General features: G+C 41.2%; 1 protein-coding gene across 3 annotated transcripts in view; it reads left to right on the top strand.

The window, feature by feature from the left end:
* The first annotated feature begins 2,180 nt into the window (after nt 1-2,180).
* Nucleotides 2,181-19,287, top strand: part of DECR1 (2,4-dienoyl-CoA reductase 1) — a 36,627-nt gene continuing 19,520 nt past the window's right edge. The window contains exons 1-3 of one of the 3 annotated variants that reach the window (XM_043539378.1): nt 2,181-2,344; nt 8,437-8,530; nt 14,198-14,400. In XM_043539378.1, the coding sequence (XP_043395313.1) occupies nt 2,196-2,344; nt 8,437-8,530; nt 14,198-14,400 (446 nt within the window). In that variant the 5' untranslated portion in view covers nt 2,181-2,195. Of the gene's footprint in view, nt 2,345-7,661; nt 7,748-8,436; nt 8,531-14,197; nt 14,401-19,287 lie in introns of those variants that run through there. The other 2 variants (XM_043539377.1, XM_037892323.2) reach the window with 2 other exon arrangements.

The raw sequence follows: 19,287 nt of genomic DNA, 5'->3' as shown, positions 1-19,287 counted from the left end.
ATTCTGCCATCGGCATAGGTAATCCATCTCTCCAAGGCGCGGTAACCAGGTCAATGGAAGAATTCTTCTATCAATCTAGTGCTATCTACACAGGGATTTAGGTTGGTTTAACTACATTGTTCAGGGGAGTGTATTTTTCACATCCCTGAGTTACGTAGTTGGGTTGATCAAATTTTCTAGTGTAGATCATAGTCAATGGTATCAAATATAGGTGACATATTTAAAGGAACAAGTGTGGATACCTTATCTTTTTCTGTGATTAGATCAGCAAATGCACTTTCTTTAACATACCCAGACTGAGTAGGGTCAAGGAGATTTGAGAATCCCAGATTCTAAAAAAATTGATTTGCCATAACCTTCCCAGTTATTTTTCTCAATAACTGATGTGAAACAGGTAAAAAGTTGGCAAGATTGAGAACCCCTGACAACTTGCATGCCCTCAGGGAGACACTGATAGTCTCCTGTGAGAACTGACTCAGTGTTTTCTTACTGCCTACTCAAGTTTAATATGAGAGATACAAGGTAGGTGAGATATTTTTTACTGGAAGAAGATGAGCTATGTGTAAGCTCAAAAACTTGTCTCTCTCTCACTAACAGAAGTTGGTCCTGTCATAAATATAAAGGGAAGGGTAAACACCTTTAAAATCCCTCCTGGCCAGAGGAAAAACCCTTTCACTTGTAAAGGGTTAAGAAGCTAAGATAACCTCGCTGGCACCTGACCAAAATGACCAATGAGGAGACAAGATACTTTCAAAAGCTGGAGGGAGGGAGAAACAAAGTCTCTCTCTGTCTGTGTGATGCTTTTGCCGGGAACAGAACAGGAATGGAGTCTTAGAACTTAGTTTAGTAAGTACTCTAGCTAGATATGCGTTAGATTCTGTTTGTTTAAATGGCTGAGAAAATAAGCTGTGCTGAATGGAATGAATATTCCTGTTTTTGTGTCTTTTTGTAAGTTAAGGTTTTGCCTAGAGGGATTCTCTATATTTTGAATCTAATTACCGTGTAAGGTATTTACCATCCTGATTTACAGAGGTGATTCTTTTACTTTTTCTTCTATTAAAATTCTTCTTTAAGAACCTGATTGTTTTTTTTCCTTGTTCTTAAGATCCGAGGGTTTGGGTCTGTGTTCACCTATGCAAATTGTTGAGGATTTTTATCAAGCCTTCCCCAGGAAAGGGGGTGTAGGGTTTGCGGAGGATTTTGGGGGGAAAGACGTTTCCAATCGGGCTCTTTCCCGGTTATATATCTGTTAGACATTTGGTGGTGGCAGCAATAAAGTCCAAGGGAAAAAGGAAAAGAGTTTGTACCTTGGGGAAGTTTTAACCTAAGCTGGTAAAAATAAGCTTAGGCGGTTTTCCTGCAGGTCCCCACATCTGTACCTAGAGTTCAGAGTGGGGAAGGAACCTTGACAGGTCCAATAAACGATATTACCTTCCCTATCTTCTCTCTCTCTCTCATAGCCTGGAACCAACAAGGCTGCTACAACACTGCACACCAGTCCTGCAGGACAATCAATTGGCTTTCTTGTCAGCAAATTCTGCCCCTTACAATGGGTGGGAGCAAGAGACGGTACTAAGTCTGTCTGGATGAAATCGATAGAGCCCTGCAAATCGGCGGATATCCACTTTATATCCATGCACAGTACCATGTTGCTGCGGATCACGGATCGGATACAGATATTGATTTTGTATCCGCAGTGGGCTCTAGAAATCAGCTATTCAGAGGAAAAGGAGCCACTTTGGCTGCCCCACAAAAATATCCACTGCTGCAGGGGTGGAAGGAGAACAGGTCACCGCAGGCTGAGGCTCAGCCTGTGCCTATATCTGAGAATCGTGTCTGTGTGTGGACAGGGTTGGGAGTGGCCAGACAGGCAAACACGAGGATGATGCAACTGGCTCAGGCTCCTGGCCAGCTACTTGTGCACCGCGGGCGCTTAAATGGGTAACGACATTTAACCAATGAATAAGAATTACGGGTGAGGGCTAAAAACGGGCGCGCGCGGCCAGTCCCCGCGACCCCGAAGCCGCTTGGGAGCGGGGGCTTCAGGTGAGTGAGGCGCGCGCAGCCCCAGCAAGGGGAAGCTCCGCCCTGGTGCGAGCAAGCAAGCGGCTTTCCCTCCTTGCCCCCGCCCCCGCAGGAGACAGGAGACCAGAGGGGGCGGGGCCAGGGCGGAGCTCAAGCCCCGCCTTTTCCACATGCGCCCTCGGTCCCAGCGAGGAGGGGGGCCGAAGTCTGGTAGTTTGGCGGAGGCCGGGGGAGCGGCAGCGCGGTGGCCATGGCGCTCCGGGCGGGGTGGTGCGGCCTGTGGGGTGGTGCGGCCGCGCGTTTCCTTCCCACGACGCGGGTAAGGCGCCCCCCTCCCAGCCCCTGCGGAGCTGCCGGCCGGCCGGGGAGTCGCTGTCCCGCCCCTCCCTCCCTGTCGACCCGGCCGGCCCGTATCACCCCGCGTCTCTGCCGGAGCACAGCGTGTCCCCCCCTCCTCCCGCACTCACAGGCTGCCCCCCTGGCCCGGGCACAGCGTGTCCCCCTTCCTCCTCCCGCACCCCCAGGCTGCCCCCCGGCCCGGGCACAGCGTGTCCCCCCTTCCTCCTCCCGCACCCCCAGGCTGCCCCCCTGGCCCGGGCACAGCGTGTCCCCCCTTCCTCCTCCCGCACCCCCAGGCTGCCCCCCTGGCCCGGGCACAGCGTGTCCCCCCTTCCTCTTCCCGCACCCCCAGGCTGCCCCCCTGGCCCGGGCACAGCGTGTCCCCCCTTCCTCCTCCCGCACCCCCAGGCTGCCCCCCTGGCCCGGGCACAGCGTGTCCCCCCTTCCTCCTCCCGCACCCCCAGGCTGCCCCCCTGGCCCGGGCACAGCGTGTCCCCCCTTCCTCCTCCCGCACCCCCAGGCTGCCCCCCTGGCCCGGGCACAGCGTGTCCCCCCTTCCTCTTCCCGCACCCCCAGGCTGCCCCCCTGGCCTGGGCACAGCGTGTCCCCCCTTCTTCTTCCCGCACCCCCAGGCTGCCCCCATGACTCGGGCACAACGTGTCCCGTCCCCCCCTCCTCCCGCACCCCCAGGCTGTCCTCCGGCCCCGGCACAGCGTGTCCCCCCCTTCCTCCTCCCGCACCCCCAGGCTGCCCCCCTGGCCCGGGCACAGCGTGTCCCCCCTTCCTCCTCCCGCACCCCCAGGCTGCCCCCCTGGCCCGGGCACAGTGTGTAACGCCCCCTCTGCTGGCACACATATGGTACCCCCATGGCTAGGGAACAGTGTACCCTTATCTTCTGGCGCACACATGCTGCCATTATGGTTGAGGCATGAGGTAACCCATCCCCGTCTTCCAGTTTCCTTCCCCACAGGGCTCACAATGTAACTATCCCAGGAACCAGCATAACCCATCTCATCTCCCCTCTCTCTGGATGCAGTGCTAACCCTTGCTCCATTTTCCCTGTAAAATACAGTGACATTCAGCATTGCCTGCCCTACCAAGTGTTTAAAATAATCATGAGATTTACTTATAATAATGACATTTTAAATCAGTTGTGGTTTATTTTTATTTATCTTTTGATTTCTTAGTCTTTAGGATGCACTTGCTTAATTGTTTCAAGTTTTCCTCTGTCACCTTGAGGGCTAGAAATTTACTTTTTAATTAAAGTTGAGATTCTCATGTAATGTCTTGATTTCAGTAGCTAGGGCTTTAGAAAAAATGCCAACAGATATCATGAGACTTGTAATAAAATTTTGAGAGTTAACAACACTGGAAGCCCACTCTATTTCTCCCCTCTCTCCTCCAGGAACACAGTGAAAGCCATGCATCCAATGAAGTGAGCTGTTTCTCACGAAAGTTTATGCTCAAATGAATTGGTTAGTCTCTAAGGTGCCACAAATACTCCTTTTCTTTTTGCGGCTACAGACTAACACGGCTGCTACTCTGAAATCTACATACCCAGTATAACTTCCTTAGGCAGAGTCACCTTCACCTCACCATACATAATGGTGTAATTTCTATCCTCCTCCCCCCAAGCATTCAGTGGAACCTTCCCTTCTCTAGCTGGATAAATATTGCAGATGCACAGCAAGCCTTTTACCAACCTTTGATCTTGGGAGCAGTACTGTTCAATACAGTTTAACTAAAATAGCTTACATTTTACAGTCAGAGCAACAAAATAAATTGGTCTGTTTACTTATGGTACCTTTGCAGACCATGTTTTGGAAGAGTTTTGTCCAGACACAGCACTTACGGTTCAGAAAAGACTTGCTGTGTTATTCCTACAAGTGGGAGTAATGTTATGATTTCTCTCCCCTCCTCCTTCAGTTACCTAGTTTATTTTTAGCTTGTTCCTGAGCATGTTTTCAGTTTAGTTTGATCCCTAACCCATGTTTACATATGGGTTGTTTTTGTACTGATGTTGCACACTGGTGGAAACTACTTAATGTAGACAACATTGCATGCACCCATGTAAAAAGTGACTTGTATCAGTGCAGTTTTCCTCAGTTTGAAAATGGGCTATCTGCATGCAAATTATGGTGTATACAATTGCAGCGCGTTTACGCTAGTGGCTGGCACCCGTGTCCCGACATAGAACTGAGTTTTTCGTTGATTTTTTCGTTGTGGTTTGTGACAATTCCCACTACTGTGACTCCTCTGAACAACTTTGCTGCTCTTGTCCTATAATGAGCCCGTTCTGTTCTCCTGCCCCTAGAAATCAGCTGTATGTTTGTCTGACTTTTACTTATACATATTTTTTGCTGCTGTGTTCAGTCCTTTACTCTTTTGACTCTAATTTGTTTCTGTGCCACAGTTAGAATTCCAGTGTTGTACCTGGGATGCTGTGTTATCCTTTGACTGTCCAGATCAGCTGTCCATTCACAGAGAGTCCTTGCTGTAACTGCTCAGCCCCTTCTGTAATGTGCTAAGTATCTTGCTAGATCAGAATAGGTAAGGCCAGCTCTTGACTAAGGCCTGGTCTACACTGGGGATCGATCTAAGATTCGCAACTTCAGTTATGAGAATAGCGTAGCTGAAGTCGATGTATCTTAGATCGACTTAGAATCACTTACTTCACATCCTTGCGGCGCGGGATCGACGGCTGCCACTCCCCGGTCGACTCCGCTTCCGCCTGTCGTCATGGTGGAGTTCCGGAGTTGACGGCAGAGCGATCGGGGATCGATTTATTGTGTCTACGCTAGACGTGATAAATCGATCCCTGATAGATCGATCACTGCCTGCTGAGGAAAATATACAGCTGCTCATGCATCCTGCCCTCTTTTAATTTAGCTGTTTTTTCTTTGTCAGCCTTGCTTGCAAGTCTCACTTGAAGAACCAATCAGATCTCTATAGAACAGTTATATAAAAGTGCCTATGAGTCTATGTATCCCCTAAAAATTCTGCACATAGTTTTAAAACCATAAATGTATTACTGCATTTAAGTAAAGAAAGAAAAATACATTTATTATTTTATTTTGTGGCAAATGTGTACACATGATTTGTCAATTTATCAAGCAAATAGTAATTTTACTCTTTCAATGCACTTTACCAAGGTGGATTATTTCTATTTTAAAGACTGTACAGCTGAGATACAGAAATTAAGTTACTTGCTAATGGTCATATAATGAGTCAGTAGCAGGCGTGGAATAAAAATCCTGGGCTCCTGATTTCACTTGGTGCTAGCATTCATAAGTAACTACATAGATGTATAACTGACCGTTTGGACATAAGCAGTTACTGCAATTGTATGTGTGCTTGCATGGAGCAGTTCTAAAAATTGGGCCCAGTAAGACTTGAAAGTCGCATATACATTTAGTTGGGAGCTGAGATTCTGAAACCATCAAACCAATTACTCTTTCTGTTTGGCTGGCAAGCCTGGATGTGGCCAAAGTATATTAAACCCGTGTTCTAAATGTGCCCACTCTCCCAGTTTTGTTTTCTCCCAGTCTACTTGCCTTTCATTTTCCCATCTTCACATTTTCTCTGAAATTCCTTTTTAAAATTCAACTAGTCTAGTTTTATTTCTCTTTCCTTCAGCCCAGAAAAAGATTCATGGTCAAAATGTCACTTCTTATGTTCTATTCCTAGGGTATATATATTAGGTTAGGTTTTGAGCATCTCACTTAGCTTTTTGTAACCAAGATATATAAAAGGAAATGAGAAAAGTGGTAATTGAAGGTAGTTTGTGAGGTAGACAATTTGAGCATTTTAAAGCTGTGGAGTTCATAAGGAAAGAAAAAAAGAGCCTTTGCTACCATTATTTTTGAAATAATTTCTTCCAGAAAAAGTTTAAGAATTGACAGTGCTTCAGATGAAAATCTGGTATTCATTAGAAAAAATATAAAAAATAAGTCTGTGTATGGGGTTATTCTGTTACAGCTCTGATTACCAGGTTTTTGGTGGTTCAGAAAACACATGGTCTGGGAAATTTTTATTGATTCTCAATTGATTCTGAACAAAATCTTGATCTGAGTTTCTTGAATTTCTCAAAATCATCTCTAAAGAGTTCTGTGTTGTTTCATGTATATTACAGAGATGTCTGAGTTTTAGCAGGAATATCTCAAATGTGCAGTTTAATGTAAATTTCGAAATATTGTTTTGCTTTCATAGTAGATCTAGTTTGAATCTAATATTGAGCTCCTCCATATTAGGTTACGTGCCTAGAGCTCCACTGGAGTGATAGGATATCTCCTGGGGAAAGAACGAATAGCATGTATTGTTACTCACAAATTTGTGGAGAAGGCCCTTTGATTGTCATCAGATGTTAGTCATTTCATCTGAATGTAGGCTCTGTGAGGCAAGGATACATAGGATTGGCAATATATTTTTTCTTAGTGTCCTATAATACATAAAAGTTTCTTTCTGGTCTCCATTTCACTCCACCGTGCTGATGCACAAACATGCAATACACAGCTCCACATGCATATTTTCTCAGACCAATCATGAAACTCTTTGACAAGATGATTAGAACCCATATTCAGATGTTGGGGCTAATGCCACCAAGTAAGAAATTTTTCCTGCAAATTTTGGAAATTGGAAAACAGGACTTTGAGATCTGGAAACACTTAGAACAGTAATTAACCAGAAAAATAATCTTCTCTCTCTGATTTATAGTGGGAGCACCAAGTATCTAAAGCTAATATATTTTAGTTGACAACTTCTAGATAGTGAAAATGGCCCAAACTGGCTTCTTAAAATCATATTGGGAGCTTATATTTAAAAGGATCTATTACAAATAAAAAATTAGTAACATTAGCAAGAAAGTATTATTTTAGATTGTTATTAATGTCTTTTTATAAAAATAAAATACTTTTAATCATTCACGATTTTTTCTTTTTGTTCTATATTCAGAATATAGAAATAAACCAGTTATTTTCACTTATTAATGATTTTACATTAGCCCAATGCTGCACTTTTTGGATTGTAAAAATATGTAGGTGGAAAATGTGGAATATTCAAATTCAAGCATACCCATTTTTGGTAATATTTTAAGCACTATTTCTAAAACATTCCTATAGTACTAGGTTTCATAAAACCTGTTTTATATGAAACCTACAAATCATGAAACAAACCCATCTGTCTCTCTCCCTTTAAACATCGGTGTAAAAGTGAATAAAACCCTTACATATTATACTCCTGGGGGAATTCTGTGTCACAGTTCATTCGCAGAATTAATGTCCTCCGCAGATTTCTTTCCTTCCCCGCAGAAAATTATGACTTCTGACAGGGAAGCAAAGGGAAGACACAGGACTGGTCACACATCCCTCCCTGGAGGCGCAGGCAGGTTAGTTTGGGCCCCCAGAGCAGCCAGTAGAGATGTAAATCACCATTGGGGTGGGGGGGTGATGGACTGGGCAGTTTTAATTTTTTCGCGCAGAATTCCCCAGGAGTAATATTAGAGATAATGGATAAATATTAAGTACATTTGTCTATGGAATAAGAGGGCATATGCTTACCATTTGTTGTTGAGTGGAATGGACAAGAGAATAATCAGATCTCTAATTGGTCTTCCTGAGGTTGAGAAACCACAAAAGTCAGATGAGATAACGCGAATGTAATGCATAGTATATTGCTTTGAGTGCCGCTACAATGAACCCTTCGCTACATTGTAATATACACTGAAAATGAAGATTTTCCAAGAACGTTATATTATATATGGGTTTATGTGCCACACTCCTCATCACAGTAGTATCTGATCACTTTCCAGTGGTGCATTTAGTGATGTAACTACCATCTGCCATGTATTGTGTGTGCTCCCCAGAGGGAGAAATGCAGACAGTGGAGAGTCTTATTTTACTAGGATGTTGTTAATATACATGTTGCTATGTATTTATGTTAGCTTAGGCAAGGTCAAAGAAATGTGGTGAGGTTTGTGATGGTCCTTAGTTCCTGGGGGGAGTTCATTCCACAGTCTCAGTCTGGCCCCCAAGAAAGTTACGTGTCTCACACAAACGAGCTTTATCTTCTTTGTAGAGAGTTCCATTGTGTCAGAGGAGTGAAGTTGTTGACCACAGTCTTCATCTTGGAGATATCCTGGGCCCAAATCATGGAGTGTCTTGAAGAAAAGGTCTGAAACCTTGAACTTGATTTGAGATTCTAAGGGTAGTATAGGTTTTAATGTATTTGTAGTAGCCTATATTACTGAGCAGATGTATTACAGCTTTCTATAGCAGGAGTTTCCTGAGCACTGAAGGTTTCATGCCCAGGTATTATGCATTGCCGTAATCCAGCCAAGAGGTCGTGAAAGTATGAATAACTGAGGCCAGGTCATTGTCCACCAGAATGGGACACAACCAACTGGAGACGGCAAGAAAATGTTATTTGTGGATGCTGCTATGTGAAAATTTAGTATCAGCAAGCAATCTAAAAGTACTCCTAAACATCAGACTGAATTGAGCAATGGTGGGTATGTACCTTCAACCAAAGGAGACTTTACCATGGCTGAAAACTCTTGAAAATATTTTCTTTTGCCCACTAGCATCACCTCTGCCATGCTCAGTGGAGGTGCAGTTTCCTATCTGTACTCATTGGATGTGTCCCTCCAAGAAGGATTTAAACTGTTTTAGTGCATTACCCTGGACTTCTGCCTTCTGTCTCTAAGGTAAGACAGGAGTATCTTATTGTTGACAATGTTGAATTCTGCAGAGAGGTCCTATAGGATGAGAATAGATGTTCTGTCCTGTCCATTGACAGGAGATCAGTGCCACTAAAGCTATTTCAGTTCCATGGCCTGGCCTGAATCCAGATTGTGCTGTGTCTAGAATATTAGCTTCAATTAGATGAGGTTGTAGTTGGCCTTTAGCTAGCTTCTCTGTGAGTTTGCTTGGGGGGATGGGAGATTTAACGCTGGGCAGTAGTTGGCTAGAACTGATGTGTCCAGGGTAGGTTTCTTCAGTGTTGGTTGGACTGTTGCGTGTTTGAAGTAGGAAGGAAAGATTCCTTTTCTGAATGAGACATTGGCTTATTTCAGCCAGGGATGGTACTAGTTGCTGTTGGCTCTTTCAGAAGCCAGGAAGATCATGGGTTGGATTCACAAGTTTCAGGTTGACACTCAAGTAATGTCCAGAACTTCTCGATGAGTAAATATACTGAACTCTAGGAATGCAGGTGGGCTGGTGGTGATAGGTGGAGTGGATCCAGGCCATTTGAGAAGGCTTCTTGAATGTGCGTGATCTTTCCAATGAGATAAGATGATGATTTTTTGGTGTTCGGCTCTGATGCAGGTTGCAGACTCTTCGGATTGAGAAGTGAGTGGTGAAAATGTCATTCTGTGCAAAAAAGCATTTGACTTTTATTATCTTCATGAAAAGTTCTGGTGGTGGATGGCAATCAGATAGTAAAACTGTCTTTGATATGGGAAAAGATTATTGTAGTTTGGTCAATTCATTGTGTATGGGGGGGGGGTGAGAAAGAGAAAAATACCATGCCAAAATAAACAACTAGTAAACAGCTAACTGAAAAAGCAAAACATTAACTTATATAATTACAAAAATATTTCCACAAGCTCTGCTGTGGAGGAATTCTAAATTTTGATATTATTTACCAGGCAGACTGCAAACTGTCCCAGAGTATTTACTTTAGTATGTAACCTAGATTTTCATGATAAGTGTGCAGACATTTTCTGCCACAGACTCTCTTTATAGTATTGAATTCTTTTCTATGCCTCACTATGTTCTTTTTTACTTGTTACTTCAATCACCAGGTTCACTTCAGGAATGTAAGATTTCCTTTTTCTTTAAAACAACCTTATAACCAAGTAAAGACACTTTTTCTTCTGGTCAGAACCAGGTGGATTTGATTTAAATCATGATTTAAAGTGCCTCGATTTAAAAGACTCGATTTAATCATGGATTTCTGGTTGTTATAACTTTCATACATATTCTTCACAACTCAAAGATAGATGTAGGTTTCACTTTTAGAAGGTACACACTATATATTTTTAAAGTGATTTATTTTGAAAACTTTTCATATTAGTTTTACAGCTATATCAGAAAATGAAAGATTGTTTGGTTATTTCATTTACCAAAGGTAATGGAAGCAGATATTTATGAAGTCATTGGGAGTGAACCTATCTCCAATTCAACAGGTTGATCATATTAATATTTGGAGGATTTTATTGCCATGCTGTATTAGGAGGAGAACATCACCAGACGGACATTTAAATTGTTTTATTTAACTATTTCTCACCTCTATATATTATTTATTTAAAAACATTTTTGCTGTTTACAAGCATGTTATCTCTGGAGACGCAAATCCACAGTTTGAAAACTGCAAAACTAAACATCTCTGATGGTATCTTCTAGACTGAGCACTGAGTCCCATTGGGTAGATAGAAAGATTAATCTAAATAATCTACACAGAAGCCCCTGGAACCTCATAAGATTGGGTCCCTAATCCATGAACTATTGGAACTCATTTACAAAACTTTTCTTAAACATTACATGAATATAGAATAGAATTAGAGTTTATAATCCCTATTCCATGATGAGATATCTTTGAGCTATAATGTATCTTAATTAAAACTATCTTTACATAGGTTTTTTCCTCAAAAAGCATTTTATCCAAAAATCCGATTTAAATAAAAAAAAAATTTTGATTTTTATCTGCCCTGGTCAGAACCAGTCTTACGGAAAGTCTTGAAAGCATTGCTGCTGACGCAGGTTACAGCTGTCATCTAACCTCTGACATGGACTAATTGAGAGGGCAATTTTAGTTTCCATTTGTAGGTCCAGGAGCAACCAATGTGGTTCTGTCCCCACTGGCCAGCACCATGCAATTTTGAGGGCAGCCTGAGCCCCAATTGACGTTCTTCATGCTCCCTGTGATAGGGAGATAGCAGGCAACTTGCACCATTTCAACCTCCCCTTGATAGTCTTCCTGCCATCTGGGTTACATAAGACTGGCATAACCCTGGCCATGTTTCTCTTATCTACTCCAATGCAGAGGCTTTAAATTCAGGAGATTATTGGGCATAGTATAGGGTCTCGCATAAAGGGTCCCCAGTCCTGATTTGGGACTTCTGAGTGTCACTGTAAAGTGGATTCATATTACTGAAGCGCAGTTATAACCATAGTCCATTTTAATTGGTGTTTGTTGGTTACTGAAGCGTTAAGCATTGCCATGGATAATATGAGGTTCAGCACAAGAATTAATTTTCTAATTTAAACTGTTTTGATTTTTATATTTAAAAAAACTGAGTATTTGAGGGTTTTAAAAATATGCATTTATTAAAATTAACCAGTTTTAATGTAATTTAATAATGAACATGATATTTATACAAGAACAAGGATTTAATTTCTTTAATTTTCAGCTCGAAAACTGTGGAAATCTACATGCATAGAAGACGGTCAGTCATCATTTATTGCCTTAGTGATGATTAATTTTAAAAATCTACAAGTATTTACAATACATACTTTGTTATAAAAATTACTTGAAAAAAATATGTTAAAAGGACATTATTAAGCTTGCAAAAGTTCGAAATGCCAGAATTAAGGTTTCCTATGCAATCTTGTGCATATGCATTATGATTAAGGCTATGAGTCAGTCACGTTCATCACAGATTCTCTGATTTTACATGACCTCTACAACTTTGGCTGCCGGGGCTCAGGCTGTCGGCCCCCAGGCGTCGGGGCTCAGGCTTCCATGACTTATTGTTTATTGCCTGCGTCCTGTCCATGACTTTTACTAAAAATGCACATGACAAAATCTTAGCTTTAATTATGATATGGCCTCCGGTTGCCCGTCCTCCTCACCACTCCCCCTCCCCCCGATTCCCTGCCTCCACCTGTCTCCTTTCCCTGCCAGTCTCCCCCTACTGGCTCTTCATCTGATCTCAGTTTCTGCCTGCGCCCCTCCGCCCCGACACACTGGTTCTCTGTATTCTCCCAACCCCATTTCTCTCCCTGGCTCCTTGCCTCCTTCCCCAACCAGTCCTAGCCTACATCCACGGGCAGCCTCCAGTCCTAGTCTCCTGACTCAGGCTCCTTCTCTCAATCTATTCCCACAGCTCTCCTCCATAATTCCTTAGATGTGTTCTTGTCCCCTCTGCATTTGAATCAGATGGCTTCTTCCTCCATGCCACTTGAGTGCCAGTAGGCTGCCTGCTCTCAGTTTTGGTGCCCTGCAGTCCCACCCTAGCTGCTGGAAGCAGCCATTACAGGGGAAGTCCAGCTTTGCTCCTGCAGCCTAGGCTGAAGCATGCTGAGTTACTCCAGGGGATTGGTTCATGCACAGTCCAGTCACATGCAGAATCTGTGAGAGGATGGAGCATATTCAGTTGTTGTGTGGGGCTGGTGCATTTACAGTCCAGTCAAATGTGGGAGCTGTGAGGGGAGGGAGCATGCTTAGCGAGGATGGAATCTTCAGATATGTTAGGGTATGTCTACACTATCCATCGGATCGGGTCACTACCCAGCGATCGATCCAGCATGGGTCGATTTATCGCATCTAGTCTAGACGCGATAAATCGCCTGTCGACTCCTGTACTCCACTGCCGCGAGAGGCACAGGCGGAGTCGACGGGGGAGCAGCAGCAGTCGACTCACTGCTGTGAAGACACCACGGTAAGTCAATCTAAGTACGTCGACTTCAGCTACGTTATTCACGTAGCTGAAGTTGCATAACTTAGATCGATTTCCCCCCCGAGTGTAGACCAGGCCTAAGTTAAGCTCTTTCAAGTCTCTGCTGAGCACATGTGAACTGTGATTTTTCGTGGGCTTATAACTTGGCCAAATTTGCACAGGGGTGGCAAAAAGTACATCCCTGACACAAAGGCCACTCCCCTGCAAAATTTCAAGTCCCTGCTCTAATGCTGAAAATCATATTTTCTCCTAGTCTCATTCTCAGAAATGGTTGAACTGTTTTGGCTGAAATTTTACAAAAACCTTCTGCTTGAAGCAGACACCCAGCATTGAAATTTTCAGCTCAAACTGTTAAAACTGGCAAAATTTTAAGCAACTCAAAACAGGGTGTTATAATGGTGTGTGTCAGACAACTTTAATAATAGGCAGTGATACCTACTTCACCCATAATAAATGTTCTAGTCATAAAAGCCTTACCATACAAGTAGTTCCATTAACCAGTGGGATTAGTTGTATGGGGCTTGATCCTGTTCCCGTTGAAGCCAATAATGAAAATTCCATTTACTTCAGTGGTGCAGGATCAAGGCCTTGCGTAGCTACTACTGCAGGCCCCAATTTTGCAAAGACTTATACATGTGCTTATCTTTACATACTATGAGTAGTCCTGCTGACTTAGTGAAGCTACTCACAACACATATAGTTAAGGACATGCAGAAGTCTTTGCAGCAGGATCAGGGTCTAAAGCGTCACTCCTGCTTTGGGATCTACAAACAGCTGATGGGTCCACACTAATTAATCCCAATGTAGGACTGGGGCATACATGAGTAATTATTGCAGGACTGGGCACAATGTTCAAAAGAGCAAAAATCACTTAACTGTTGAAAAACATTTATTTCATTTGAAAATGTAGAGGAAATTACCGCAGTCTATTAACTTACCCTAACAATTAAAATTACTTTAATATTCATATTTGTTTAAAAGTATTCATGTATAGTGTGATGCAATAAATATACAATTATTGCTTACAGTGAATTTTTGTCAATTGTGAAAATATTTATTATTATAATTCCAAGACTGAAAACTTAATTTTCTTATGATCGTTGTGGGAATCCATGTATGTAAGCAGTAATAAATAATTTTATTTTTTTGTTTCAGTTTTTCAGTCATGGATCAAATATATTAAGTCAAAGTAACAATGCACCACAAGCTAGCTTCTTTCCACCTCTTCAAAAAATGATGTTACCACCAAATGCCTTTCAAGGAAAAGTGGCTTTTGTTACTGGTGGAGGTACTGGGCTTGGCAAAGGAATGACAACAGCTCTGTCCAGTTTAGGTGCCGAATGTGTTATATCAAGCAGGTAAATACTAATAATCAAACCTGAAAAACCTTTTTAAATTTAGTATTGAAAGCTGCATTGATCTGCTTCCCTGTTCCTTGGTAAACAATACATAAAGATACATTTTTTTTATTCATAGCTACAGACATGTAATTTAAATCTGGCTCTTAACCTGCAGTACCATTTTAATTATAATCTGATGTGCTAAATTTTAAAAAGCTGCTCTGAAATATACACAAATACATTGCAGAGTATAAATATTACATTTAAAATTGTTAGTATTTATGTAAGACCTGTAATGTCTTGTGCTTGACTGCTGCATAGCCTTCAGTGAGAAGAAATACAAGTTAAAGTCATGATGGTCCACAACAAGGAAGTATAGTAAAACAAAAAAAAGCCAGGTATACTTCACCTCTATTGCAAACTCAATGGGTTGGGAGAAGAGAGGCAAAAAATAGAAATGTAGACAGGAAGGGACCTCGAGAGGTCATCTAGTCCAGCCTCCTGCACTAAGGCAGGACCAAGTTTACCTAGTCCATCCGTGACAGGTGTTTGTCCAGCCTGTTCTTAAAATTTTCCAATGACAGTGATTCCACATCTTCCCTTGGAAACCTACTCCATTGCTTAAGTATCCTTATGGTTAGAAAGTTTTTCCTAATATCTAATATAAATCTCCCTTGCTGCAGATTTTGCCTATTCCTTCAGTGGACATGGAGAATAATTGATCACCATCCTCTTTAAAACAGCCCTTAGCATACTTGAAGGCTGTTATCAGGTCCTTACTCAGTCTTCTTAACTCAAGACTAAATATGCCCAGTTTTTTTAACCTTTCTTCGTAGGTCAGGTTTTCTAAGCCTTTTATCAGTTTTGTTGCTCTCCTCATTGGCCTCATTTGCAACTGCATCACATTAACTATCATTACATTTGTGATCTACTATAAATGCTAGATCTTTTACATCTGTACTACTGCCTAGCCAGTTATTCCCCATTTTATAGTTATGCACTTGATTTGTCTTTCCAAAGTGTAGTACTTTGCACTTGTCTTTTTTGAATTTTTTCTTGTTGATTTGAGACCAATTCTCCAATTTGTCAGTCATTTTGAATTCTAATCCTGTCCTCTAAACTGCTAGCAATGCTCCCAACCCGGTATCATCTACATATTTTATAAACATACTCTTTACTCCATTATCCAAGTCATTAATGAAAATTAATGGGGGCAGGGATAGCTCAGTGGTTTGAGCCTGCCAAATCCAGGGTTGTGAGTTCAATCCTTGAGGGGGCTATTTAGGGATCTGGGGCAAAAATTGGGGTTAGCTTCTGCTTTGAGCAGGGGGTTGGACTAGATGACCTCCTGAGGTCCCTTCCAACCCTGATATTCTATGATTCTATGATATTGAATAGTACCAGACCCAGGACAGACCTTTTCAGGACCTCCACTCGATATGTCCCCCCAGTGTGACAGCAAACTATTGATAACTACTCTTTGAATCAGGGTGGATTTGATTTAAATCACTAGTCAGGAAGACTTGATTTAATCATGGATTTCTACATAAAAATGCATTCTTGTTGGTTGTTATAACCTTAATACATATTCTTCACAACTCCAAGATAGATGTAGGTTTCATTTTTAGAAGGTACACACTATACATTTTTAAAGTGATTTATTTTGAAAACTTTTCAGATTAGTTTTACAGCTATATCGGAAAATGAATGATTGGTTATTTCATTTACCAAAGGTAATTGAAGCAGATATTTATGAAGTCATTGGGAGGTGAACTATCTCCAATTCAACAGGTTAATCATTAATATTTGGAGGATTTTCTTGCCATGCTATATTAGGAGGAGAACATCACCAGACAGACATTTAAATTGTTTTATTTAACTAAACCAGTGTTACGCGTTTTGGATTTTTTTTCCTTCAACAGAAAACATAATATTTTAACAAAACAAGCATATGAATTTTTGAATTTAGTTAAACATTCAAGTTCTTTAAAATCAGGTTTGTTTTTGTTAACATTGTTTTTAACTAAAATAGTTGAATGAAATATTTAAAAAAAAAAAAAAAAAGAAGAAAAATTAAATTGACTGTCAGCCAGGCCAACATGAGAAACTTAAAATATTGGCTTCTGCAGCTATTTCAGTCGTCTTCACCTTCATTGTCCTGTTTGTTCATAATCTGGAAAAGAAAAACAAGCTTTCCTGCTTTTTCAGGTCCCAAACGATTTCTCAGTTTGGAATGAATTAGTCCAAATGAAGAAAATACTCTTTCTGCACCGGCAGAAGAAGCTACTGCTGTTAAAAGTGAGATTATCATTTCAACAGTCTCTGCATACAAGTGCTTAAGTGACTTCCACCAATTCACTTGTGTGACTTTCTTTAAAACGTCATCAGCAAACATATATTTCTTGAATGGTTCACCCTTAGCTTTGAAATTTATTATAGTTGGCATTATGGAGGGATGATTGCTGGATGTCCATGTCATAGGCAGCTCCTCTTCTTCAGCAGTTAAGGTTTGACCCTTGTACCGAGTACTGAGAATATTTGAAAGAAAATGAGCTGGAGATAGTGCTTGTCCCATTCATTTTTTTAATGCTTGTAATTTAACTCTGTCATTGTGTGTTTCTCTTTTTAAGATCTCACTCAGTTCCTTCCGAATTTCAGCAGCGTCAGCAATAAAACAGCTATTTCCCTGCATTTTGTTCAAGGCTACAGAAACAGGCTTCAGGATACTCAGCAAGTGTTCAGCATTTCTCTTAAGCCCAATGTTGAGAATTTTGGCAGTGACAGTGCCATCTATTTTTTCACAATTTTGTTCACAAACTGTCATCAGATTAGGCCAGTTCTTGATATAGTGCTCAAACCAGTCCACTACTGAGTTCCATCGCACGTCTTGTGGGTGAGTTAGCTTGGTTTCTCCCACTTTTTTCAGAGCAGCTGCTGCAAAGTGGTTGTTAGGGAAGTATTTTGCAATTTCAACAACATTAGCCTTTATTTCTGGAACACTGAAGTCTTTGGCTTGGAGGTGCATCAAATGACAACTGCAACCGTATGTTATTAGCTTGGGACTCTCTTCTGAATAATTTCTTCTCGGATACATTTGCAGCATTGTCTGTGACCAAGCTGGACTAGACATTTGAATTTTTTTCCCCACAGTTTGTTATAGCTTTTACTGCTACTTCTTGTAAGTATTCTGCTGTGTGTGCATTTCCTGATGTATCAATTGTTTCTGTAAGGAAGACATTCCCTTCTTCAGTTGTCACACAAGCATATACAACAGGATCATTGTGGACATTGTTGCTCCCATCAAGACTCAGGTTAACAATTTCACCCTCTAGACCTTTTGCATTTGCATTGAATTTCTCAATTTCTCTTTCATACACTTTATCCAGCAATTTGCCTGCAACATCTGCTCTGTTGGGTAGACTGTATCCTGGTCTTAATGACTGAACCATGTTACTGAAGTGTGGGTTCTCAAACATACAGAGTTTGTTGCATAAACAGACTGGGCAATTTTTTCATCAATTACCTCTTTTTGTAATCTGCTGGTTCTTATCACAAATTTATCTATGGTAGTTTCTGGATGATGGAGATGTTTTTTTCTTTTTGCTAGAGGCTGTGGTTCTATACTGTGGCTATGTGACCTACACGATGTGACTAAAATGCTATCATTGGCAGATAACTCTGAAACTATAGGAAATGATAATGATCTTGAAGGTGGATAGTCTTCAGAATCCTGTATGTTGAGGATGGATTCTCCTAAACAAAATAAGTCAATGCAGTTATTTAATTATTATTTCCATACTGCTTATTTAGTATTACTCATTGCATTCGCTGACACTCAGTACTACTTTAAAGGTGAAATTGTAAAAGGAAGATCTGCCTATTTCAGCTATTTGTTTTTTTATCACAACTGCATCTAAAGTGATAGTACCATAGAGTAACAACTATATTTTTTTTGCTCAAACATGAGAATTCAAGAATAGTCCAGAAGGAAGACAGGCAGTCCTTAACAAAGAAGTATGAAATAAAAAAGTTAACCAACCTGAAGTTCCTGCATCCTCTTCAACGCAGCTTCTTCCTGAGAAGGAACACTTGTCATGATGTTGTTTCATTCGGGCAACGAGGCCTTGCATTTCTTTGTTGCGCTATTTGCATTTTGCACACATGCCTGTCTTACCCACTGGTAGAGGAACTTCATTAAAATATTCCCAAACTGGGTCTCTCTTACAGCCTGCTGCCATTATAGGTTTTCCCTTCTAGTGAGAGAATGGTATGGTAGATCTCAAATCAATGAAGGCTATACTCAGAAAAACCTCAAGTCTTCTGGAATATGGTGCTCAAACAGTTTCACTTTCGTTTCTACTGCCTGCCCCTCCCTTCTCACATTTATCTCCAGTCTTCTTCTCCTTCTCCAGATCTGTTCCGCCCCCAACAGTTCATTGAACTTTTTGAAACTTTGCACTTCTTGAGAGAGGTAAGGAATTGACACAGTGTACACAAATTTGCTGAGGGACAATAGGTTTGAGGTCTGTTATTTCTCAACTCTATATATGATTTCTTTATTTAAAAATTTTTTGCTGTTAACAAGCATGTTATATCTGGAGACACAAATCAACAGTTTGAGAACTGCAAAACTAAGCATCTCTAATTGTATCTTTTAGACTGAGCACTGTGTCCCATTGGGTAGATAGAAAGATTAACCTAAATAATCTATACAGAAGCCCCTGGAATCCCATAAGATTGGGTTCTTAATCCATGAACTGTTGGAACTCAAACTTTTCTTAAACATTACATGAATATAGAATTAGAATTTATAATCCCTATTCTATGATGAGATATCTTTGAGCTATAATGTATCTTAATTAAAACTATCTTTAGGTTTTTCCTCAAAAAGCATTTTATGAAAAA

Source organism: Chelonia mydas, chromosome 2, assembly GCF_015237465.2.
Source record: "Chelonia mydas isolate rCheMyd1 chromosome 2, rCheMyd1.pri.v2, whole genome shotgun sequence".
In the NCBI taxonomy this organism is placed as follows: Eukaryota; Metazoa; Chordata; order Testudines; family Cheloniidae; genus Chelonia; species Chelonia mydas.
This window is presented reverse-complemented; position numbering and strand designations above follow the sequence as displayed.